General features: G+C 37.2%; 1 protein-coding gene across 7 annotated transcripts in view; it reads left to right on the forward strand.

The window, feature by feature from the left end:
- The window catches only part of RAD54B (RAD54 homolog B), a 119,701-nt gene that overhangs the window by 57,447 nt on the left and 35,811 nt on the right, over positions 1-26,443 (forward strand). For all 7 annotated transcript variants that reach the window (XM_025922718.2, XM_086695458.1, XM_086695456.1 and 4 more), the window contains 7 exons: positions 2,048-2,329; positions 6,052-6,214; positions 11,068-11,293; positions 12,039-12,246; positions 14,825-14,964; positions 17,946-18,236; positions 22,446-22,621. In XM_025922718.2, coding sequence (XP_025778503.1) covers positions 2,048-2,329; positions 6,052-6,214; positions 11,068-11,293; positions 12,039-12,246; positions 14,825-14,964; positions 17,946-18,236; positions 22,446-22,621 — 1,486 coding nt within the window. The remainder of the gene's footprint in view (positions 1-2,047; positions 2,330-6,051; positions 6,215-11,067; positions 11,294-12,038; positions 12,247-14,824; positions 14,965-17,945; positions 18,237-22,445; positions 22,622-26,443) is intronic.

Raw genomic sequence — 26,443 nt, forward strand, 5'->3', positions numbered from 1 at the left:
TAAATAAACATTAAAAAAAAAAATATATATATATATATATATTGTTAATGTAGGGATAGAGCCTCAAGAAAAAAACCAAAGACTGGAGTGCTGCAGTTGCTAATAGCTCATGGTAATTTGGTTAAGTTCATCTGACCATCATTACGTGATACCCAGAAAAAAAAGAGTTATGGGAAACAAAGCCCAAGACTTTTAAGAAAGTCTTCTGGAGATTCAGAGATGTTTGAGAGAGTCATCTCTGTGGATCAAAGTGAAAGGAGAGATTCTGGAGTTAGACTTCTAAAGATGCCTCAAAATTAAGTTTATTCTCGTCTCCCATTTACATGTAACTCAGATGAATAGTAATTGGATTCTATATGAAGATGAAAATCTTTATTGATGTGGAGTGGTCAATACTGCAGTTGAATTGAGATAGTTTGGGGAATGGAGGGATGGGTCTTTTGCATTTAGGAACACCAGCTAAGTAATTTCTTCCTATATCAGAGCATTAAAATGAAAAATTGTTCTATCATAAATAATTTAAGAAGATATATTGGCTACTGTTTGGCCCAGACTGTAAGGTTTAGCCCAGTTTTAATAGGGTGAATTGTAGCACTTTATAGCTAATTTAAAAGGGTCCTATCATGTTTTCTAAAATGTGACAATCTTTTATCTCATTTTTAGAGACTTAAAAACATTTATGGTATGCAATTCTTGCCTCTTTTAATGGCCCAGTAACTGTACATTTAATGTAGGCAAGCACAGGAATCTAAGATTCCACCACTCTATGTATCTGGTTAATGAGCTCATTTTGAGCAGACTGTGACTGACTTACTCATATTTATATTTCATTAGCACCTTGCATATGGCAACACTTAATAAATGTTGAATTAATACTTCAGAGAAGCTTGATATTATAAAATACCCCACTTTTTAATTCAAGAGCTAGAACTTAGACTATCAATGACCTTTTGCCACAAATGATTTTTACTTTGCTATCTCATGTGGAACAGTAAAGTACTGATTGTGGCAGCAGTTGCTTTTATCGCTAGTTTTCCACATTTCCACTTGTTTCTAAGTGGAAATAGAGATGCCATGGTATTTCTCTAGTTTATTCACAAGAAGGGAAGGTCCCATATAGCCTACAAAACTCTTCTTGGCTTGATTTTCAACAGACAACAGATGGCAAAACTGTGAGTACAGTGAGTTACGTTTTCTTTTTTTTTAAGATTTTATTTTATTTCTTAAGAATGTTTATTTTTGAGAGAGCAGGAGTGGGGGAGGGGCGGAGAGAGAGGGGGACAGAGGATCCAAATCAGGTACTGCACTGACAGCAGTGAGCCCAATGCTGGACTTGAACTCACGAACTGTGAGATCATGACCTGAGCCGAAGACAGAAGCTTAACTGACTGAGCCACACAGGTGCCCCTAAGATTTTATTTTTTTAAGTAATCTCTACACTCATTGGGGGGCTCAAGCTTACAACCCTGAGATCAAGAGTTTCATGCTCTACTGGCTGAGCTAGCTAGGGCACCCTTGGCTATATTTTCTTTAGATTTTTTTTTTTAACGTTTTTTTTATTTTTGAGAGAGAGAGAGAGAGAGACAGAAATACAGAGTGTGGGCGGGGAAGGGACAGAGAGAAATGGAGACAGAGAATCCAAAGTAGGCTCCAGGCTCTGAGCTGTCAGCACAGAGCCTGATGCGAGGCTCAAACTCACTAACTGTGAGATCATGACCTGAGCCGAAGTCGGACACTTAACCAACGGAGTCACCCAGGTACCCCAGCCATATTTTCAATAATTAAAAAAGGCCTTGCTTTCTCTAAAGCTTGGCTAATTTTTATAGCTTTATTATTTATTCCTTCTGATTTTTTTAGTGTTTTGTGTTTTTTTTAACCAAAATGATAAAGTATGTTTTCATTCTGCTCCTTGGTTATACAAGGCTGTTTGCATTCAAAGTACAGTTTTCATTCTGTACAGTTATGGGAAGGTGACTATGGTATCACTAATTATGTCATCTTAGAGGGTCAGTAAATTAAATTCACACACTCCCTTCTCAATTTAAAGGCCTTGCATATAAATTCAAAGAGCTTGAAAAGATTGAAGAGGGCCACAGAGTGATGATTGGTGGAAAAGAAGTAGAAGTCATGGGCATAATCTCTCCAGATGATTTCAACAGTGGCAGATGTTTTCAACTTGGAGGAGGAAGCCTTGCTATCTCAAGTTCTTCTCAGGCTGCCAAGAAGTGTTTCTCTAACCCCTTCAAAAGTGTTTGTAAACCAAGTTCAAAGGAAAATAGACCAAACGGTTTCCAAGATTGTAAACCACGTCATGACCCACATGCACAAAGTAAGATGTAAAAAATAATTTGAATATTCTGTTTTAAAACTGTCAAAAGATATTGGCATGTGAATTTAAAGTTTAAGTTTTGTTTAAAGTTTTCAGGTGAAAGTATATATTATTCTTCAGGTGTACAACTGACATAAGGAATAATGTTGAAGCTATATAACAATATAGTTTGGGAATCATTTTATAAATAAATGCCTAATTCTAAGAATACAGTAGTGGAGAATACTTGTGTTGAAGGAAAAATATACAAATTGGAGATGTATACACACATCATACATGTATATGATTTTGAATAATATCTGATATTTCAGCAAGAAGAAATATTAGTCAATTCATGAGTCAGGATTATGTTTATACTTCTCTTTTGACAACTGTATGTTTTGATCACATCCATTAATGTATTAAAATATTGAATGATGAGATGTCATGTAAATAACTTAAATGTTACTTATAATCATTAAATTTAATGATTTAATTTTAATATTAATGAGTCTAATTTAAAAATAATATTAAGAATTAAACCTCACCTGTTTTTTGATTGTTTACTTAACAGGGATTTCTTCAGTGCCTTTTTTTGCAGTGTAAACTGTCATCAGAGATCTTCTCATTTGTTGAGAAGACAGACAAATAAATTTAGATTGTAAAGCAATAGTAGATGTCAAATTTGGGGTATCAAGTAGGTTGCTTTCATAGTAGTGGTAAAATGAAAAGTACATAAAGCAACATAATTTTTTGCAAGTATTATAGAGATAGAATTTTTGAAATAAAGGGACTGTTGAGATCAGTTTCTTCCCTTTGCATTTGAAGACAGTAAGGCCCAGAAAGATGAACCGACTTGCCTAAATTCAAAGAACTATTGCCATATTTGGGATAAAACCCCAAATTAAAAATTCCTAGCTCTATATGAGCTTACCTGAGACTTAATTGAAAGAAAGTGGAAGCTTCTGCTTCTGTTTTTTCTTTTATCCAAATATTTTATCTGTCCCACCAGCTCTTTCAATAGGCTTCCTTCTCTTTTATTCTTTCTCTCTGCCTTCCTATTACATAATAGAGGGATGTGGGGAACCAAAAAGAATAATGTGCTTATTTAAAGATCTGAGTTAGAGTCCCATTTTCCCACTGAACTAACTGGTTCTTTGTCCTCTTGGGGCAGTCACTTGTCTCACAAATGGCTGTGTCTCCTCAAGTCTACATTGTGGGTTCTAATTCATACCATAAAGACGTAGAGTGTCTGCTATATACCATGTACAATAAATATTTGTTGACTGAATGAAAAATTTTATTGTGATAACATATATATATGTGTACATGTATGTATGTATGTGTGTGTGTGTATAATATAATAAAAGCCTTTTGTGTTAATGATTCTCATTTATTTATCTTGCCAAGGGTAGAACTAGGTTGTAGACTTAAAATGAAAGCATGAAAGATTTTGTTAGCATTAAGTGGTGCCTCATTATTGTGAAGGTAGAGAGAGGCATCTTAAAATTTGAGCTGGTGTCCTGTTATTGTGGTGGTTTAGGTTTTATCTTTCCTGAAGATGGATGCTTTGTTAGTTGACTTAGATCCTATGGTCCTTCTTGCTTGAGTGTATTATCCTCCCCTCTTATCTTTTCTTTTTTCCCTTTTGTATTATCCTCACCTCTTCTCTTTTTTCCCCTTTGTGCTTTTCACAAGAGAAAAAATGGGGCCATTTCTTGGTTAGAAATCCACAAGGAATATACTCTTGCTCTGCTACTGGAATATAGAGGAAAGCCAAGAGCTAAGTTTTCCATTTTCACATCCTAATCCTCTGCCTGCCAGGAATTGACCTCAGAAATGGGAGTTCCTTTTAGTTGCTCAGAAATCTAGGAAGATCCACAGAAAACTTTCCTCTGGGTAATCACTAATGGTAGACATGACCAGACTCTCATTCCTGTGACTGCATATTTCTGCATTGCTGGATATTGTTTTAATCTACTAGAACCTATTTTCTTTATCTCCCTTTCTTTCTGTTCTCTTTTTTCTTTTTGTTTATTTAAAAAATCTATTTCATTTTTTTTTTTATGTTTATTTATTTTTGAGACAGAGAGAGTTGGAGCATGAACAGGGGAGGGCCAGAGAGAGAGGGAGACACAGAACCCGAGGCAGGCTCCAAGCTCTGAGCTGTCAGCACAGAGCCTGATGTGGGGCTTGAACTCACGGATGGTGAGATCATGACCTGAGCCGAAGCTGGACGCCCAACCGACTGAGCCATCCAGGCGCCCCAAAATCTATTTCATTTTTTAATTTTTTTTTTCAACATTTATTTATTTTTGGGACAGAGAGAGACAGAGCATGAACGGGGGAGGGGCAGAGAGAGAGGGAGACACAGAATCGGAAACAGGCTCCAGGCTCTGAGCCATCAGCCCAGAGCCCGACGCGGGGCTCGAACTCACGGACCGCGAGATCGTGACCTGGCTGAAGTCGGAGGCTTAACCGACTGCGCCACCCAGGCGCCCCTCTATTTCATTTTTTAACCATGATGCAGACATATAAATATATCCCCAAAATAATTTTGATGAATTTATTACCTGACTAGATTAATTGAGACCTGCTTTCTAGTTATATTTGAGTTTGTATTTTTTGGTGATATTTTAATAAATCTTGAACTGTATTAGCATATATCTAAAGAATTACATTATTATTCAACGGTTGCTTTTATTTGCTGCTTTGCAAAGATAAATGAATTTGACATTCATGAACGTAGTAATTAACTTGAAGCAAATAATGATGGTGAAGTCAATGGAAAATTTGTCATCCTTTCTCAGTTCTTCTGGTTAATAGAAGAAGTAATAGTCATTGTTAGTGTGTACAGAAGTGAAAATAATGGGAGCCTTTATGTTAAATTTGGGGTGCCTTTCCAAAATAAGAAGCTGTGATCATTCGCAAGTGCAACTGGGCAAAATTCCAACCTGTGCTTTTAGTTGGAAATCGTTCTCTTTGCTCTGAATACTGAGCTATTAAATGTGTGGCTTACTGAATACTCTGTTAAACAGTAGTGAATTTTAGTGGTTTTTTTTTTTTAAGTTTATTTAGTTTGTGGGGTCCCTGGGTGGCTAAGTTGGTTAGACATCTGACTTTGGCTCAAGTCATGATCTCATGGTTTGTGGGTTCGAGCCCCGCGCTGGGCTCTGTTCTGACAGCTTGGAACCTGGATCCTGCTTTGGATTTTGTGTCTCCCCCTGTCTCTGCCCCTTCCATGCTCATGCTCTGCTGTCTCTCTTTGAGAGAGTGAGAAAGAGAGAGAGAGAGTATATATGAATGAGTGCAAGCAGGGGAGAGGCAGAGAAAGAGAGAGTGAGAATCCCAAGTATGCTCTGAACTGTTAGCATAGAGCCCAATGGCCAGGCTGGAGTTCATAAACCATGAGATCATGACCTGAGCTGAGATTAAGAGTTAGGCACATAACCTGCTGAGCCACCCAGGTACCCCAATTTCAGTGGTTTTGAAGTACTTTGGGGCATATGAAGTTTGGAAAGCCCTTTGAAATTCTCTGCCTGAAATCTTACATTGATAAGGCATGAGGTTTTATTTTTTAATTTTCCACTCTTGCTTAGTATCACTGTTACTAAACTTCAACTTTTTTGCCACAAAGGATGGCAAACAGTTCTAAGTTATGAGTAATTAAAGCAAGATAATATAGTTGCTGACAAAGTGAAATTGCAATACATTAATAGGTAAACTATCATCTTTTTCTTAAGATTCTCTTGTAATGTCGCGACCAGACAATAATCACCAGTGGATGTTCAATAAGAACTGTTCTCCTATTGTGGATGTAGTGATAGATCCTTACCTTGTATATCATCTTCGACCACATCAAAAAGAAGGGATCCTATTCCTATATGAATGTGTAATGGGAATGAGGTAGGAAAATAATTTGTTTATTCCGACTTTTGATTTAACCTGTAACATAATGGTTTTCTAGAAAAAGTCTGATAAAAAGAGTCTCAGTATATCATGAATTATGCTTAATGTGTGCATTTATTCCAAAAGTGGTTCTTGATGGAATCCCATGTGCCAGATATCTTGCTAGGAGCTGGGCATACAGGAGTCAGGACCATGGGTCCTATCCTTAAGTAGTTTTTAAGGTATTTGAAGAAATAGGTAAATATAGTCAACCTTAATGTGGTACAATAAGAGCTCACTAGTATGAGAAAGGCTTATGAGGGCAAAATTGAAGTAGCTGTTAATTCTGCTTATGAGACTTTTGAAAAAAGATTTTCTTCTTATCTCACTTCTACTTAAAAAAAAAAAAGGAGTCTTCCCCACTCCCTTTTAAATATTTATTTATTTATTTATTTTGAGAGAGGGAGTGTAAGCAGGGAAGGGGCAGAGAGAGAGGGAGAGAGAAAATCCCAAGCAGGCTTGGTGCTGTCAGTGCACAGCCCTATGCAGATTCAGGGCTTGATTTCATGAACTGTAAGATCATGACCTGAGCAGACATCAAAGATTGTATTCTAAAAAAAAAAAAGAACTGGATTTTTAGTCATCTGAGTCACCCAGGTACCATCCCCAAAAAAGGAATCTCCCTCATTCCCTTTTAAATGGAGTTTTCTGGTAAAGAACTGTAGCATCCTTTCTTTCTTTCTTTCTTTCTTTTTTTTTTTTTTAACGTTTATTTATTTTTGAGACAGAGAGAGACAGAGCATGAACGGGGGAGGGGCAGAAAGAGGGAGGCACAGAATCGGAAGCAGGCTCCAGGCTCCGAGCCATCAGCCCAGAGCCCGACGCGGGGCTCGAACTCGCGGACCGCGAGATCGTGACCTGAGCTGAAGTCGGACACTTAACCGACTGAGCCACCCAGGCGCCCCTGTAGCATCCTTTCTTAAAGATATTTTAGAGGACACACGCACACAAAAGCTTGATAAAGGAAGTAAAAAAGAATCAAAGGAACCTGCTAACATCTTGTTATATTTCTTTCTATATATATTTCCTTTTTGTTTTGCTTTTAATGCATAGGCCCTTGATTTTTAAATTGATCATTTAATAGGGAGTTGGGAATGTAAATTCCCTCACACTCTTTTTTTTTAAGTTTTTAAATTTTTATTAAAAAAATTTTTTTTTAATGTTTATTTATTTTTGAGAGAGAGAGAGACAGAGCATGAGCAGAGGAGGGGCAGACACAGAATCGGAAGCAGGCTTCAGGCTCTGAGCTGTCAGCACGGGGCCTGATGGGGGGCTTGAACTCACAAACTGTGAGGTCATGACCTGAGCCGAAGTCGGACACTCAACTGACTGAGCCACCCAGGTGCCCCAATTCCCTCACACTCTTAAGAACCCTTTGCATGATGACAGCTTAAGGAAATGCTATATCCCAGAAACTTTCTAGACTCCTGTTCTTTCTCAAATCTGCTCTTTTCTTTGGAGACCGTATCTCATTTGGCCTGGAAAGCAACTTTAATTTCATCTCTCTCACTTTCTCAATTTAATCAAACCTCAAATTTTAATTTTGAACTCCTAAATATCCTTTGATTCCAAATCTTTTCTGGCACCACACTGCAGCAGTGCTAGTAACTGACATTATACGATTATGTTTTGTTTGGATTTTTGCAGTGGCATCTAGCTGTGTAGCTGTTTCTGATGCTCCTCAAATTCACTCTTATTGCCACCAGCTTGATTTTTCTGAAAAACCGTTCTGAAAATGGCATTCCCTTGCTTAACATGCTTCAGACTCTCAGAACTTACAGGAGTGTTACCTGATCTGTAACATGCACTCTGCTCATGATTTGTGGGATTATTTTAGGTGGACACAGACAAGCCTTGTTTTTTAATTCTGATAGTAGTATATTTAGTTAATGAATTATTAGAAAAAACAGCATTTAAAATTTTTGGTTTCGTTAATCATGCCTGGACTTTTCAAATAAATCTAAGTACAAATGGGAGTTGACTTAAGGAAAAATAAATAATAACATATAGTATCACATATATGGCAAAAATTGTGATGGTAGTCACGAAAGATTGATGTTTGGGAGACATTGACTTGCAAGATACAGTCTGAGTTTTCAAGGATATGTATGCTCATCTTTAGTCTCTGGCTATCTTGCCAGGTTCATAGCCTTTGTATTTCCTTGTTTGGAATTCAGTTCAAGCTCCCACTGTGTTGAACTACTTGATTCATATAGTGAAATCTTATTTACCTTTGTTTGACAAGGTCCATCTTCCCAGTGAAGCCTTCCTGTTCTCTTCCCTCCACTGTGGAAGGATGGATCACTATTTTATAGCTGGCATTTGGTTTTGCATTGGCAAATTGTTGATCTAAAATGGTAATAATGGGAGTGCCTGGCTGGCTGGCTCAGTCGGTAAAGCATGCAACTTGATGTCGGGGTTGTGAGTTTGAGCTCCATATTGGGTGTAGAGATTATTTAAAAAAAAAAAAAGATTTTTAATTACAATTAAAATTTTTAAAAATCTTTAATTAAAAAAATGTTTATTTATTTTTGAGACAGAGACAGAGTGTGAGTGCGGGAGAGGGCAGAGAGAGAGGGAGACACAGAATGGAAAGCAGGCTCCAGGCTCTGAGCTGCCAGCACAGAGCCCGACATGGGACTCGAACCCTCGAACCGTGAGATCATGATCTGAGCCGAAGTCGGACGCTTAACTGACCTAGCCACCCAGGCACCCCCAAAACAAATCTTAAAAAAATAAAATGATAATGACTGTAATTCATGTTTGTGACTTTTTTCTGTACTTTGAAATGGAAAACATATAGTTAAATTTTGGTTATTATTTTTACTAATAAGAAATAGAATGAATTAAACTGTAATCAAACTGGGGGCCTCTGGGTGGCCCAGTTGGTTAATATCTGACTCTTGATTTTGGCTCAGGTCATGATCTCATGGTTTGTGAGATTGAGCACTCTCTCCCTCTCTCTCTGCTCCTTCCCTGTTCACGTGCATGTGCGTCTACACACTCTTTCCCTCTCTCTCAAAATAAATAAAACAATTTAAACTATAATAAAACTCCACTTTTTAAACATTTTAAATTCCAGTTAGCATACAGTGTAATATTAGTTTCAGGTGTACAATTTAGTGATTCAACAATTACATACAACGCTCATTGCTCATCACAAGTATACTCTTTAATCCCCATCACCTATTTCACCCATCCCCCACCTTCCTTCCCTCTGTTGACCATCAGTTTATTCTCTGGAGTTAAATCTGTTTCTTGGTTTGTCCCCCTCTCTCTTTTTTCCCCTCTTCTCGTTTGTTTTGTTTCTTAAATTCCACATATGAGTTAAATCAATATCACTCATCATCAGGGAAATACAAATCAAAACTACAATGAGATATTACCTCATACATGTCAGAATGGCTAAAATCAACAACACAAAATAGATGTCGGTGAGGATACAGAGGAAGGAGAACCCTCTTTTTCTAAAAAGTTTTTTAATGTTTATTTTTGAGAGAGAGAGAGAGAGAGAGAGAGAGAGAAACAGTGCGAAAGGGGAAGAGACAGAGAGAGGGAGACACAGAATCTAAAGTAGGCTCCAGGCTCCAAGCTGTCAGCACAGAGCCTGATGTTAGGCTTGAACCCACAAAGCATGAGATCATGACCTGAGCTGAAGTCGGATGTTTAACCAACTGAGCCACGCAGGCACCCCAGAAAGGAGAACCCTCTTACACTGTTGGTGGGAATGCAAACTGGTGCAGGCACTCTGGCAAACAGTATGGAGATTCCTCAAAAAGCTAAAAATCGATCTACCCTATGATCTAGCAATTGTATTACTAGCTATTTACCCAAAGAATACAAAAATACTAATTCAAAGGGATATATGCACCCCAATGCTTATAGCAGCATTATCTACAATAGCCAAATTATGGAAAGAGTCCATTGACTGTGAATGGATAAAGAAGATGTATGTGTACACACATACAATGGAATATTAGCCATAAAAAAAAATGAAATCTTGCCATTTGCAATGACATGGTTGGAACTAGAGTGTTATGCTAAGTGAAATAAGTCAGAGACAAAACCATACTTACTTTGGTACTGTCCTTAATTCTTTTGATTTTATAACATGTATATACATATATATGTATATATGTATATGTATATATATGAAGAGCTTTAAAAGCTATGAAGTGATATAAACATGCCACTTAATATTCTTTATTATATTTAATTTTAATTTGTATTAACTGAGTAGGTCTGTAGGATAAGTCTATTACTAAGTTACATGTATTAGATCAATATTTAGTGTTTTTTCTTATAGTGCAGGGAGCTATATGATTGAGGAGTTCATTTACTGCTTGAAAATCATAAATACAGCTCAATTGATCTTTCTGGCTAAGATTATAATATATTTTAAACTGTTTTGATAACTGATGCTGAAACTAATAAAAATTGCTCAACTGTTAGTGATAAGAAGCACAGTTATAGTTATTCAAATGTGTATATAAAATTGGGATTCATTTCTAGTTTCTCTAAATATATATGATAATATCACATGATTTAGATTCAACTGTTGAATTTCAGATTTGTTTTAGTAATTTAGTTGATAGTAAATATGTCATGAAAAAAATTACAAATTATCAAAGATGCAAAAGATATGTTGTAAATCAGATGCATGAAATCCTAGAAAAAGGATTTAGAAGGGGGTAGAGTTTGTCCTAATTACAAAACTATCAGTTTCTGATTTTTTGACTAATAAGTGACAGTATTAGGGGCATAAAATATTTAACTATTGTGACTAAAAGAAGTATAATTATTTCTAACAGAGTGAATGGCAGATGTGGAGCTATTCTTGCTGATGAAATGGGTTTAGGGAAAACATTGCAATGTATTTCACTCATCTGGACTCTACAGTGTCAGGGACCCTATGGAGGCAAGCCAGTAATAAAGAAGACACTTATTGTCACACCTGGGAGCTTGGTGAATAATTGGAGGAAAGAATTTCAAAAATGGCTAGGAAGTGAAAGGATCAAGATATTTCCTGTTGATCAGGTAAGGATTTTCAACACAGTTTAGCCTTGGTCATTTTCTAAATCTCTGTGCTTTTTTTTTTTCTTCTTTTGTTTTAAAATTTTTTTTAAATATTTATTTTTGAGAGAGAGAGAGAGAGACAGTGTGAGTGGGCGAGGGGCAGAGAGAGAGGGAGACACAGAATCTGAAGCAGGCTCCAGGCTCTGAGCTGTCAGCACAGAGCCTGATGCAGGGCTCAAACTCACGGACCATGAGATTATGACCTGAGCCAAAGTTGGACGCTTAACTCACTGAACCACCCAGGCACCCCCTTAATTTTTTTTTTTTTTAATGTTTATTTACCTTTGGGAGAAAGAGACAGTGTGAGCTGGTGAGGGGCACAAAGAGGGAACACAGAATCCCAAGCAGGCTCTAGGCTCTGAGCTGTCAGCACAGATCCTAACCTGGGGCTTGAACCCACTAACTGTGAGATCATGACCTGAGCTTAAGTCGGACGCTTAACCAGCTGAGCCACCCAGGTGCCCCATTATATCTCTGTGCTTTTCAAATCAGCACTGAAGTTTTCACTGTCTATATGGTAGTTTTTCAAGTGTATTGTAACTCTGCAACTCCTTTGCAGAAAAATGGAATCTTGGCTTACAATTTGGTTTTGAGTGCACATATTCTAATTAATGTCTGTCAGGAATATGCTGCTTGAATTTGATTTTACAGTTTTAGCCCATGATTTGTTAAATACTGTCTTTTTTTTTTTTTTTTTTTTTTTTAGGACCACAAAGTAGAAGAATTCATCAAATCTCCATTTTATTCTGTTCTTATCATCAGTTATGAAATGTTACTTCGTTCCTTGGATCAAATTAAGAATGTTAAGTTTGATCTTCTAATCTGTGATGAAGGGCATCGTTTGAAGAATAGTGCCATTAAGACAACTACAGCCCTCATTAGCCTTTCTTGTGAGAAAAGAATAATTCTAACTGGTCAGTATTTACTTTGGGGAAGACTTGATGGAATTTTTGCCTACTTATCATAAAGGATTTGTAATATGCTTGGCATCCAAAGAATTGGTGGTGCTGGATGGAATTCATACTAATAAACCTATGGTAATTAAGTCTTGGTAGGATTCTGAATTTTCAAATCCCTATGTAATTTTCCGCCACTTAGATTTTGGAGTTTTTGAAGAATAAACAATGCTATCATGATAAAGAATGTAGGAGATAGGTCTGCATTGTCTCTTCATGGTTCCTAAGTCTGCTATTTATAGCTGTGCAACTTTGGGCAAGTTATTTAACTTCTCTGTGCCTCAGTTTCCTTATCTGTGAAATAAGGAATAATAATACCATCTACTTTGTAGAGTTATTGTAAAGGTCAAAGGAGTTAATTCATGTAAAGTTATTTAAAGACTACCTGACACATGGTAAATGCCTAATGCCTAAGTATCCATTGTTTATATATGTATATGCTGCATGCATAATTTATTGCTGGCCAAACTTGCTGGCCCAGACTGTCTGGAAAGGGGGGTGGCCCATATGTAAATACAGGAATCTTTTTCTACTCATTCCTTTTTAGCCTAGACTAGAATCAGGCCTGAATAGCTCAATGTAGCTTTCCTCCCACACCTTACTTTGGCCTTGTGTGGCCCTTCCAATTTCTGGAGAATTATCCTTGTTTGAATGAGAGCCTCCACTCTCCTCTGCATCTTGGTCAATGATTGACTCATAGAGGTAAGTGAAAAATGCCAGAGCCCTTGCCTTAGGGTAATTTCAGGACCGGCTTTATAGCACAATTTATGCTCTAAGGATTACTATAATTTATCTCAAGCTAGGAGGCCATCCTTGCTTAGTTTCTTCCCCTCCGATTTTCTGATTCTATTATTCTCTTTCTCCTCAGAGCACTCCCTCCATACATGTTGTACAGCCAAATCCCTGTCTTGGGCTCTGCTCCTCGAGAACCCAGTCAAAAGACATAAATCCTTTCCTGCAGCTATCATTGGCAAATGGGATCTGACTATCATGAATGGCTTGGATTAGTCAGCCAGGGTCGGATGTCTGAAAGTCAACCACAAGGATCCTTATACCTTTGTTTCCCTTCTTACTTACTTGCTTTTCTCATTCTGCCTATCTTAAAAAAAATTGTTTTTGATTAAGTAAGCTCTGCCCCCAACATGGGGCTCAAACTCATGACCCCGAGATCAAGAGTTAAATGCTCTACCGACTGAGCCAGCCAGGTGCCCTTGATTCTGCCTTTTTTAGTTATTGTCATGGATATTTATTTAAAGGCTTAACAAAATGCATACCAACATAAATATCATATTCTATTATGTATCTCAAAGTTTAGAACTAGGTAGATGTGTTATATAATTAATAAGCATTTATCCTTCGGGTTGACCCGTTTAATTTTGAGGGGTATGATCATTAAATTCCCTGGCATTGTAAAATTCATGTTGTCTATGTTAATGAATAAGTGCATTTTTATATGCCTCTTACATATATTTTTGGACAACCTTTTCTAGTCTTGTTATTTGAATGTCATCTGAAATTATACTGTAGGACTTTGCTGATTTACATGGGTTTTTTTTTGTTTGTTTGTTTTTTGAGAGAGAGAGTGAGAGAGAGATCGCGCACGCGAGCATGGGTGGGGAAGGGGCCGAGAGAGGGAGACACAATCTGAAAGCAGTCTCCAGGCTCTGAGCTGTCAGTGCAGAGCCCGATGCAAGTCTCGAACTCATGAACCATGAGATCATGATCTGAGCTGAAGTCGGATGCCTAACCGACTGAGCTACACCCAGGCACCCCTACATGTTTTTTTGATATAATTATTGAAACATGCTAATGTTTCTTTGAAAATTAGTTAGCCAAAAGTTTTTGAGTATGTAATTTATGCAGGGTATATTTGTGTTAACCTTTAAGATTAGTGAAGATCTCAATTTGATCTGAAAACTTTGAAAGGTAATAATTATAGGTGTCATTCACTGAGTATTTACTAAATGTCAGGCACTGTGCTACAACGTGCATACAGTGTCTCTACTTTTTGTTGTAATACCACTGGGAAATTGTTAACTTCCCAGTTTTATAAGTGAAAAAATGCTGAATTTAACTTAAAGAGCTCAAGAATCTTGTCCAGAGTCACACTGTTATAATATTAAGAATCACTAACAGTTATGGAACATTTATTGTGCTTTAGGCACTGTTCTTAGTATATGGATTAACTAATTTGATCCTGACAATCCTAGGAGCTGCTATAATTATCCCCATTTTCTAGAAGTAAACTGAGGTATGTAACTTGCTTAGGGTCCCTCAGAGAGTAAATGATGCAGATGGGATTTGATCCCAGGCGAGTCAGACTGCAGAGCCTGGACACAGCCACTATGCTGAAGTTAAATCCAGAGTTAAAAATTTATATGGTTCTTAATATTTTTTGTTCACTTGGAGTTGGCTGCTCTTTCTCATCTCTAAAGCCTTTAGTTTAGGTTTGTTAGGGAAGAGAGTACAAATTTCTACAAATAACCTGTGACTATAAAACACAAACTTGACCTTTCATCACTTTTGTTTCTCTTAGGTACTCCAGTTCAGAATGATCTTCAAGAATTTTTTGCATTAATTGATTTTGTAAATCCAGGAATATTAGGCTCTTTGTCATCTTATAGAAAAATATATGAAGAACCCATCATTTTATCGAGACAACCTTCTGCTTCTGAGGTATAATTTACGTTACTAAATAGGTTTAAAAAAAAAAGACTATGTTCAGGAAAGTCATCCACAACTTGGGCAGTATTTTAATTCAGGAAAAATTAAATTAGTGAATTCTTTATTTTTCCATAATCCTTCAACTCTTCCTGCATTCTTATTTTAGAGAATAATATCACATTAAAAAAATCATAAATAGGCACTTCACAAAGAATTGTAATTGACAGTAAACATATAAAAATATTCATTTTTACTGATATTGACAAAAGTAAACTAAAGTAATCATAAAAAACTTCAAAAAAAATGTTTTATTTATGGAGGTGCCTGGGTGGCTCAGTTGGTTAAGTGACCAACTTTGGCTCAGGTTGTGATCTGTCAGTTTGTGGATTTGTGCCCCACCTTGGGCTCTGTGCCAACAGCTCAGAGCCTGGAGCCTGCTTTGGATTCTGTGCTTCCCTCACCCTCTGCTCCTCTCCCACTCATGCTCTGTCTCTCTGTCTCAAAAATAAAGAAAACATTAAAAAATTTTTTAAAAATGTTTTATTTACTTATCTTTTAAATGTTTATTTTTGAGAGAGAGAGAGAGTGCACATGCACACACAAGTGGGGGAGGGGCAAAGAGAGGTGGGGTTGGGGGATCCGAAACAGGTTCCATGCTGACAGCAGAGAGCCTCATGTGGGGCTTCAACTCTGATCCAACTCGGATCATGACCTGAGCTGAAAGTCATACACTTAATTGACTCAACTACCCAGGCGCCCCAGGATGTTTTATTTATTTTTGAGAGTGCAAAAGTGGGGGAAGGGCAGAGAGAGGGATCTGAAGCAGGCTTTGCGCCAACAGCAGTGAGCCCGATGTGAGGCTTGAACTCATGAACTCATGAGATCATGAGCTGAGCCGAAGTTGGATGCTCAACTGACTGAGCCGCCCAGGTGCCTCACTCTTCTATTGGTGTTTTAGTTGGTTCGATTTACATAGTAATAGCAAGTATAGATGAGAGTACTGCTGTCTATTGGTTGGAATGTAAATTGGTATACAATTGGAGAATAGTTTGGTATTATGTATCAAAAGCTTTAAAATTGTGCATATTTTGTGGTGCGGCAATACCACTTTTAGGAATTTATTATAAAGAAATAATCATACGTGTGCTTAAAGATTTAGCTGTAAGGGTAGAAAATTCTGAAACTAAAGGAAACAAACTAATTGGAAACAGACATTTCTAAAGGTAGGAAAATGGTTAAAGCAGAGTCTGCATGTTGTTTACACAATGTATTTCATTGAATCTAAAATAATACCAATTGTAAGGTGCATCGTTATTTTATGAACCACTAAGGAAAACATGCTAATAAATATAGTTTAAGAAGTCATTGATGGTGGCTCAGTCGGTTAAGTTCCGATTTTGGCTCAGGTCATGATCTCACAGTTTGAGCCCGCATCGGGCTCTCTGCTGTCAGCACAGAGCCCACTTAGGATCCTCTGTCTCCATCTCTCTCTGCCCCTTCCCCACTCTCTCTCTTCCTTTCTCTCAAAAGAAGTATTAAAAACAAATTTAAAAAAGCATCCTATATGAGAGAAGTTAAAGTATAAAAAAATATGTCTCAGAATTAATAAAATGATAATTAGTAAATATTTATTGAACATTTCCCATGAACCAGGAATGATACACAATAATAGCTTATGAATATATTTATTAGCGTGGAAAATGTTAATCATATATTATTTAAAAATAAAATCACATTCATTTATTTACCCAACACCTACATGTTAAACATCTAAAGTGGGCCAAATGTAAAGTGTTAAACACTAGGGAATACAGTGAAAAGCCAAACTGAATGGTGCCTTGTTCCCATGAAGCTTCAACTGTAAAGATCCTGTTTTTGTTACAAATAAAAGTAAAATGTTAAATACATTTATATGTTAATATAAAGGAAAAAGACTTGGAAGATACACATAAAAGTGTTGACAGTAGTGGTTGTTTCTGATTGATTAAACTTGGTTTCAGTTTTAGTTTTGCATAACTATTTTCTGACTTTTCTTCAGTGAACCTATTTCTTTTGTAATAAAAATTGAAAATAGTTTTAAAATGTGAGGGGAATTTTTTATGATTTATATAGAAATGAATATATACATATGGGATATTATTTTAAGCTTCACTGTGAAGTTATGTATGCTCAAAAAAGAATTTAAGCTTATATTTCAATCATACTGTGTTTTGACTTAAAAAAGTACGGTGGTAAAAACTTTGACACAAACAAAAAGAAGCAAACAAATTGGAAGCAAACATTTCTAATGAACAATGTTGTAATGATTTTGAAAGAATTAGCTGTGCTTTGTGCCAGTAATTTCTTGTAGGTTTAATTTTAGGGTCAATAACTTGTCAAAATATTTGCTTCCAAGAATTTGCTGAGTTAGTTCTTTGTTGATGATTTTAAGACTATGTACCATGACAGTCTTCACATAAAAGCTTACTTTTAGAATAATTTAATTTGTAGATTGTTGATTGCTGATGGCTCTCAACGGTGCTAATAGCCAAACAAAGATTAGGAGACTGGCTTAATTTAGTTAAATGGTTATGCTGAACATTTAAAGAGATGATGGGTCACTGGGTGGCTCAGTTGGTTAAGCCTGACTTGGGCTCAGGTCATGATCTTTTTTGGGTTCAAGCCCTGCATCGGGCTCTGTGCTGACAGCTCAGAGCCTGGAGTCTGCTTCCCATTCCGTGTCTCCCTCTCTCTCTCTCTGCCCCTCCCCTGCTTGTGCTCTGTCTCTCTCTTTCAAAAATAAATAAATAAACATTTAAAATTAAAAAAAAAAATGAACAAAGAGAATATGATTGGTTTTTCTATCCCAAACTCAAACTGAATTTATTCTGTTAGAAAAAAAACCTGAAGGGATGTAATTAGTAAATGGTTTATTGATATAAAATGTTTAATGTTCCTGTTAATTGCAATAATTCTTTGTTTATAATACTTTTAAGTCTGCGATTTTTCCATAGGAAGAAAAGGAGTTAGGAGAGAAAAGAGCAGCTGAACTTACTTGCCTCACTGGACTCTTTATCCTTAGAAGAACCCAAGAAGTCATAAATAAGTATCTTCCACCTAAAATAGAGAATGTAGTCTTTTGCCGACCAGGAGCACTACAGATTGAGCTTTATCGAAAGCTGTTGAATTCTCAGGCTGTCAGATTCTGCCTTCAAGGGTTGTTAGGAAATAGTCCTCATCTAATATGTATAGGAGCTCTTAAAAAGCTGTGCAATCACCCCTGCCTTTTGTTCAACTCTATAAAGGTAAGTAGTATCTGAGACTGTGTCAGAGATGTGAGCTAAGGGTTCTGTGTCATGTGAGTCTAAGAGGGCAAATTGGGCCAACCCCAGGGGTTGCATTTGTGGGTTTTCGAGAAGCTCTGTAGCCTCTCCTATATGTTTCATCTGTACAGCTTATCTAGCTTCTATTTGTTCAGAACATGTCCATACATATAGGACTGAACAAGGGGTGAAATGGATGTGAGGCACTGCCTTCTAGAGTTTGCCCCATGCCCTTTGGTATCTTGTCTAACTAATACTTTGCTGTGGTCCTCCTTCCTATTTTATATATATGTAGCCAATCAGTTTTGTTTGGTGCAAACAAATAGAAAATTTATCATTGAAAATAATTTAATTTTTTCCCATTATAAAAGTAATATATGATACATATTGTATGAAATTTATAAAACTCAGAAAACCAGAAGAAAATTAAAGTCATATGATTAGACTGTGAATTGGTGTAACTGAAAGATAGTTGGCAATGTGTACCAAAGCTTTAAAACTGTATGTATTTTGTGGCCTAGCAACACTTTTAGGAATTTATTATAAAGAAATAAAGCTCTCTAGCCAGAAAAAAAACCCCATATTTTGATATTAATAATCTTAGCCAAAACTTATTAAGCATATAAATGTACCCAACACTAAATGTTTTTCTAGCATTATTTTGTTTATTCTTTACAAAATTGTGGAATAAGTATTGTTATTACCGTCCCCACTTTTTTTTTTTTGTGAGGAAACAGGGACTCAAAGATACGTATATATAATCTAGTTCTAGAGAAACTTAATTTTAATGATGTTATGCTTATTATTTTAAAATCTACTTTTTTTCCACTAAATAAATTGAGAGCATTTTCCCAATTAGATACCTTCTCCAAGTATGATTTTTAATGATTATATAGTTGAACTAACCATTTGGATATTTAATAAACATAAGGCAGTTTAGAGTATAGTGAGAGTTTTCTGTTTTGGAGTTAGAACTGGGTATCAGTTCCTATTCTACCGTTTACCAGTTCTTTAAGGGCAAATTTTTATTAAAAATTAAAAAAAAATTTTTTTTATTTTTCATGAGCTGGGGAGGGGAAGAGAGGGAGACAGAGAATCTGAAGCAGGCTTTGTGCTGTCAGTGCAAAGCTGGATGTGGGCCTTCGAAGCCATGAACTGTGAGATCATGACCTGAGCCAAAGTCAGATGCTTAAGTGACTGAGCCACCCAGGTGCCCCTTTAAGGGCAAATTTAACCATGGTCAAATTCCATCTGCGGGCCTTTATTTTTCTTATTTCCAAAGAAGAGACAATAATAACTTCCTATGAACATACTATTTCATCAAGTTCCTGTGGCAACTTGATGAAATAGCATGGAAACAACCTAGCAGAATGCCTGACCATAGAAATTACACAATAACTATGAAAACTCTATTATCCCCAGCTCATTCTTTTTTTTTTTTTTTTTTAATTTTTTTTTTCAACGTTTTTTATTTTATTTTTTGGCACAGAGAGAGACAGAGCATGAACGGGGGAGGGGCAGAGAGAGAGGGAGACACAGAATCGGAAACCGGCTCCAGGCTCCGAGCCATCAGCCCAGAGCCTGACGTGGGGCTCGAACTCACGGACCGCGAGATCGTGACCTGGCTGAAGTCGGACGCTTAACTGACTGCGCCACCTAGGCGCCCCCCCAGCTCATTCTTAACACTGTTTTAGAACAGTTTTTATTCTTTTATTTTTTTCTTTAAACAGTAAAATCATAATTTACAAACAAAACGAAAGAAAACCCATGGATGCTGCATCACGCTTGAGGTCATTAGTTATATACTTGGAAAATGGAGTGTTCTACCAGAATTCTTCAAGTTTATCCTTCAATGAGTTATATTTACATAGTTTATCATAGGAGAAGTCAGCTTTCTGTAACTCTGCAGTAAGCAGGATTATAACTATTAATCAACTTTTTAAGAAACAGATTTTATATACAGTGATAAAAATTAAACCCTTTGGGCATGATGCCCAGCAAAAATAGAAGCCAAAAATTCTTCCTTAAAAGGTAGACTTTATCATAGCCCAGAATGCACCAGTTAACTAGTAATAGGCACAGGATACCACAAGCTTCAAAGAGGGTGCATAACTTACAATCTGAGTCTTGTTTGGTAAAGCCTTTCCTCTAACATCATAGCAAATGAGGATCAATAGAAAGTGGCTGAAATGAGCCTTCCACATGTATAAACAACCTTTAAGCAGAGTTTTTTTTAATAAAGGTATTCCTGTTGAAACTAGGTTTTTTTTCCCAAGTTCAGTCAAGGTGATGGGTTTCTTTTCAGGAAATGTGAATGGAATATAACCAAAAGAAGTGTAACTGATAACCAAAGGCTACAGAGAGTCAGAAGAGTGAATGCCATGATTGGCTGATATGAGAAGTCTAACTGGTAAACTCCCCTGTGAAGGAGGTGATTTATCAGGCTGTCACAGAATGAAGATATCTATTAGTTGATTCTTAATTAGGGGTATTATGCATTATAATCTGGAAAGCTTTTAAAACTCCATTTGTCCAGACCTCAACACCTATGGACTGATTCAGAAACTCTGAGAGTAGAACCCAAGTATGAGGATTTGGAAAAAGTGACTCCCCAAGTGATTCTGATTACATGTTCCTGGCTAAGAACTTGTGCCATAAGATCACCATTTCCCTCGTATTTTTATTTAATATTCACCAGACAACTTTATGCTAATGATTTGGCTTCCCTTGTGGTTTCATGTGACAGAATGTGTAGGCCACTTGGTTTAAATAGGCAAGTCTCCTTTGAAGGTCAATAAATTTATATTCTGACTTTGTTTCTTAATTTGATTAGTATGGCTCATTTGCCTAGAGCTTAAACTTACTCAGTTTCTGAACGTGAAAAGCTGTGGACTAGATCCTGGGTCTGTGGTCTTTTGATGACCTCTCCAAGGTATAGGCATCTTAGCAGACCTAAGCTGAAGCAGCCAGCAACCATCTCTTTCCCCTTGTATATTCCAGTGATATTAGTATCTTAGGTTTCCAGGTATTTTTAATCAAGCAACTTTACCCAACTATTATTATATTTTGGAAATAAGCCAAATGTACTTTGTGCCTAGCATCTTACACTACAGGATTCACTGCCTTTAAGTGTTTCTGGAATTATTAAAGAGGGAACACAACACCCATGAAAACATAGGGAAATATAATCAAGTATATAGTTGACTTCTCAATTAACTAAGGTCAAAGCTGAACTGTATTTTGTAACCATAAAGGTTAAGACTCAGTGCCCCCTTTGCCACCCAAAAAAGAGCTATAAATAATCAAATGGAATTTACATTGGGTCCTTAAGTATCTATAGGATTGGGATAATTGGACAGAAAAATGAGGAAGCATTCCAGGCAGGTGGAGTAGACTGAACAAAGTTTTAAAAACAGTGATAAATCTGGTAAATGTGGAACAAAGTGAGGAGACCAGCCAGTCTCAGAAATTTAACCTAAAAAGTGCTGTAGTTATTAATAAGTATATTTTTAGTTAAGTATTCACATGTCATCTAGGCACTTTTGGAAAAAGAATTTCAAAGGTGCTGATAATCACTTTGGAATAAAAGTATTCTAAAAACCATTGGTAATGTAAACAAAAATATAAGTAAGAATAAATTTCTGTTAACTTATGGCAGAATTATTCCTTCTTGTGGAAGAAATAGCTACAAGAAATTGCTCATAAGAGTGAGTAAACTCTTATGCTTGATTCTGAGTATAACCTGGGAGGTGCTGTGTGAAGCCCACAAATCAGGAAAGAGAAGTAATAGCAGAGGGAAGGAAAGAAGAGAAGAAAGGATGTATCAGTGATGAGAGATCTTAGGGTTTTGGAGAGAACAGTTGTATCACTGTACTGTAGTTTCCTCTCTTATTTCTCTGCTGTCCCTCCTCCCCTTCCCAAGGAACATGTGGGTAGTGATGCTGCCCTTGTAGGGTGAAGATTGCTTGCACTAGGAGACTGCATCGAATGGCTCTGTAATGAACTCAGTAGGATGCATGTTACCTTTTTCAAAAATGATCACATCGTAACCTGTGAAGATTTATGTAATAGTTAACTTGGTCTTTTCAGGTGGCTATTAATCTTCACTTCCCCCCCCATAATTTTAGCATTTCTTTCCCTCCCAGTTAACAAAATAAACATGAGCCAGTTAACAATCATCCTTTTGAATAGGGAAAAGAATGTAGCTCAACGTGGGATGAAAATGAAGAAAGGAGTCTATATGAAGGCTTGGTAAATGTGTTCCCTGCTGATTACAACCCTCTCATGTTTACCGAGGAAGAGTCAGGAAAACTCCAAGTACTGTTGAAGCTCTTAGCCGTTATCCGTGAACTTCGTCCCACTGAAAAGTAAGAGATCAATTTAATAAACTTGCTTGTAAGTGCTCGTGGAATTTTGGTTTAGACTATAGCCTTACTTCCTCTTCTCCCTCTTTCTTTGGGATCATGGTCTTTGTTTAAGAAAAACTGTATCTAAAGGTAGATACATATGTTTACAAAAACCTGGAGACATCTTTTGATATCTAACACCTACTAATTTATTCCTCTATCTCTTTCAGAATCCTTTCTTCTCTGTCGCTCAAATGTTGATACTTTAATTTTTAAGTTTATTTATTTATTTTGATGGAGACAGAGGGAGTACGAGTGGGGGAGAGGCAGAGAAAGAGGGAGAATCTCAAGCAAGCTCCACCCTGTCAGCTCAGAGCCCTTGTGCGGCTCGAAATCACAAAATTGAGACAATGACCTGAGCTAAAATCACGAGTTGGACACACAACCAACTGAGCCACTCAGACACCCCAAATGTCAATACTTCTTGGGGTTTCTCCGTAGCCTTCTTCTTACTCTAAACAGCCTTTCTTGGTTTCCTCTACTCTCCATTGTTGCAACTCTCACTCATACAGTCTTGATTCCAAGTTTCTATCTCTGGTCCATCTCTGCCTTCTCATTCCCACATCCTTATTTCTTACTGTTTAATGGGCATCTAAATCTCTCTTGATGTCATGTAAGACTTTAAGGTACAGATATCCCCAACAGCTTTATCCTTTAACTTGATCCTTTTTCATCATTCCTTGGCTTGATGAATGGCACCATGATTCATGCAGAAAATCTAGTCATTCTAGACTCACTTTTCTTCTTCACTCACCCAACATTGTCAGTAACTAAATTCTAGATTGTTATCTCTTAATCTTGGAATATACCTCCTTTCTGGTACCAAGATTTTTGTTTTGACTTTTGTAATTAATGATTTGGGTTATGATGGTCTCTCTCTTTTTTTTTTTTTTTAATTTTTTTATTTTTTTTTTAACATTTATTTATTTTTGAGACAGGGAGAGACAGAGCATGAACAGGGGAGGGTCAGAGAGAGGGAGACACAGAATATGAAGCAGGCTCCAGGCTCTGAGCTGTCAGCACAGAGCCCGACGCAGGGCTAGAACTCACGGACCGCAAGATCATGACCTGAGCCGAAGTCGACCACCTAACCGACTGAGCCACCCAGGTGCCCCAATGATGGTCTCTTATAAACTACTTCCCTCTTTCAACCTCATCACATATCAACATTGCCCTAAATTATATTTCTAAACTACAAATGCGAACATATCACTGTCTTCTGTAAAAGTCCTTCAAAGACTCCTAATCGTCTTCCAGGAATTTCTAAACTCTATGTAGCACATTGGGTAAGGCTCTTCATGACTGGCTAATGCCTCCTTTTCCAGCCTCATTTGCCACCACTTCTTCACACTTAACATGTGGTTCAGTCATACCAAACATCTACCAGACCTGCCATTTGCTCTGCTTCTCACCCTCTGCTTTTACATGTTACAAGCTCTCGTGCCTCCGCTGCCTTCACTTCTCATTCATCTGACCAGCTTTTTCTCTTCATTAAGACTCAGCTCCATTGCTTTCTCCTCTTGGAAGCCCCCAGCCTCAGATTGAGTTAGATGTCCCTCTTCTGTACTCCCTTTGTGTCCTGTACCTACCTCTCCTGGAGCTCTTCTCACATCGTATTAGTTCTCATTTTAGTTCTCTTATATATCAGTATTTGTAATACAGGGACTGTGTCTTAATTATCTTTGTATCAAACTGTGTTTGTGAATTAAGGCAAAAATACATACAAAAGATTGCAAAATAGTAATTACTTTTAATTGTCAAGGGATCTGGCATAACCTCTTTGGAGCATTTATAATATCATTTGACTTGTGCAATTTTTAGGTTTATTTTTCATAACAATGAAGGAATTAAAATAAGGAAACTTTCTATAAAGTATTTAATACAGTTTGATTAAAATGTTTTATAATATTTCATATGTACAAAAGAACATGTATAATATAGATGTGCAGATTGTGATCTAGTTCTTATGAGTATAAACTTTAACTCAGACTTAACTATTTGCTTTTTTTGTTGTTGTGTTACTGGATCCATTTTTTTTCTCTTCTCTGAGGAGGAAAGGATTGGTAGTTGTTATTGGACAAGGAATAGTGAATGAATAGTTTTAGAGGAAATGAGAAAAGATAGAAACTATGTATAGAAATTTATCCTTGAAATGCTGTAGGGGATTTTGTATGTCTTGTGGTGGGAAGAAAGGAATGATGAGGAAGGTAGAGTTGGAGGTAGAGTTGGGATAGGGTCATTTTGACTGCCTGAGGGTCTCTAAGAAAACTATACCCTACCTATTCTCTGAGAGAAGCAGCAGCACTTCTGCCAGTGGCAGAGGCTGGGTGTTCTGTTGCTTTCCATTATCTGAAAAGATTCTACTCCCCTCAGCCCCTACCTCGGCCTTTTTAAAATTGTGCTAAGGGGTGCCTGGGTGGCTCAGTTTGTTAAGCGTCCTACTCTTGATCTCAGCTCAGGTCATGATCTCATGGTTTCTGAGAGAGCCTGCTTGGGATTCTCTTTCCCTCTCCTCTGCCCCTCCCCCGCTCACACTCATGTTCTCACTCTCGAAATAAATAAATAAACATTTAAATAAATTGTGGTAAGGCTCGCCTGGGTGGCTTAGTCGGTTAAGTATCTGACTTCAGCTCAGGTCATGATCTTCTGGTCCATGAGTTTGAGCCCCACGTTGGGCTCTGTGCTGTCATAACGGCTCAGAGCCTGGAGCCTGCTTCAGATTCTGTGTCTCCCTCTCTCTCTGCCCCTTCCCCACTCATGCTCTCTCTCTCTCAAAACATTAAAAAAAATTTTTTTAATAAAAAAATTGTGGTAAAATACACATAACATAAATTTGCCATCTTAACTATTTTTAAAATATTTTTTATGTTTGTTTATTTGTTTTGAGAGTGAGAGAGCGAGAGCACAAGCAGGGGAGGGACAGAGAGAGATAAAAGAGAGAGAGAGAGAGAGAGAGAGAGAGAGAGAATCCCAAGCAGGCACCATGCTGTCAGCGCAGAGCCCAACATGGGGTTTGATCCCATGACCTGAGCCAAAATCAAGAGTCAGATGTTTAACCCACTGAGCCACCCAGGCGCCCCTCATCTTAACTGTTTCTAAGTGTATTGTTCAGTAGTGGTAGGTTCATTCACATTATTGTGCAGCCAATCTCCAGAACTCTTTTCATCTTGCAAAACTGAGACTGTACCCAGTATATAACAACTCCCCAGGCTTGCCTCCCCCTCGGCTCCTGGGAACTACCCTTCTACTCTCTGTCTCTGTGAGTTTGACTACTCTAGGTACCTCATAAAAGTGAAATCATATAGTATATTGTCTTTTTGTGACTTGCTTATTTTACTTAGCTTAATGTTCTCAAGCTTCATCCGTGTTGTAGCATGTGTTAGAATTTCTTTTTAAGGCTGAATAATATTCCATTGTATGTATTTTCCACATTTGTTTATCCATTCATCTGTTGACGATCACTTAGGTAGCTTCCACCTTTTGGCTATTGTGAATAATGCTGCTATGAACATGGGTGTACAAATATTCCTTCAATACCCTGCCTTCAGTTCTTTTGGATATATACCCAGAAGTGAAATTGTTGGCTCATTTGGGAATTCTTTTAAAAATTTTTTGAGGAATCACCATACTGTTTTTCTTTTCTTTTTTAAAGTTTATTTATTTTGAGAGAGAGAGAGAAAGAGAGAGAGTGTAAGCAGGGGAGAGGCAGAGAAAGAGGGAGACAGAGAATCCCAAGCAGGCTCTGCACTGTTAGCATGGAGCCCAGTGCGGGGCTCTAACTCA

This window comes from Puma concolor, chromosome F2, assembly GCF_028749965.1.
Source record: "Puma concolor isolate L17-30 chromosome F2, mPumCon1.1.hap2, whole genome shotgun sequence".
Taxonomy (NCBI): domain Eukaryota; kingdom Metazoa; phylum Chordata; class Mammalia; order Carnivora; family Felidae; genus Puma; species Puma concolor.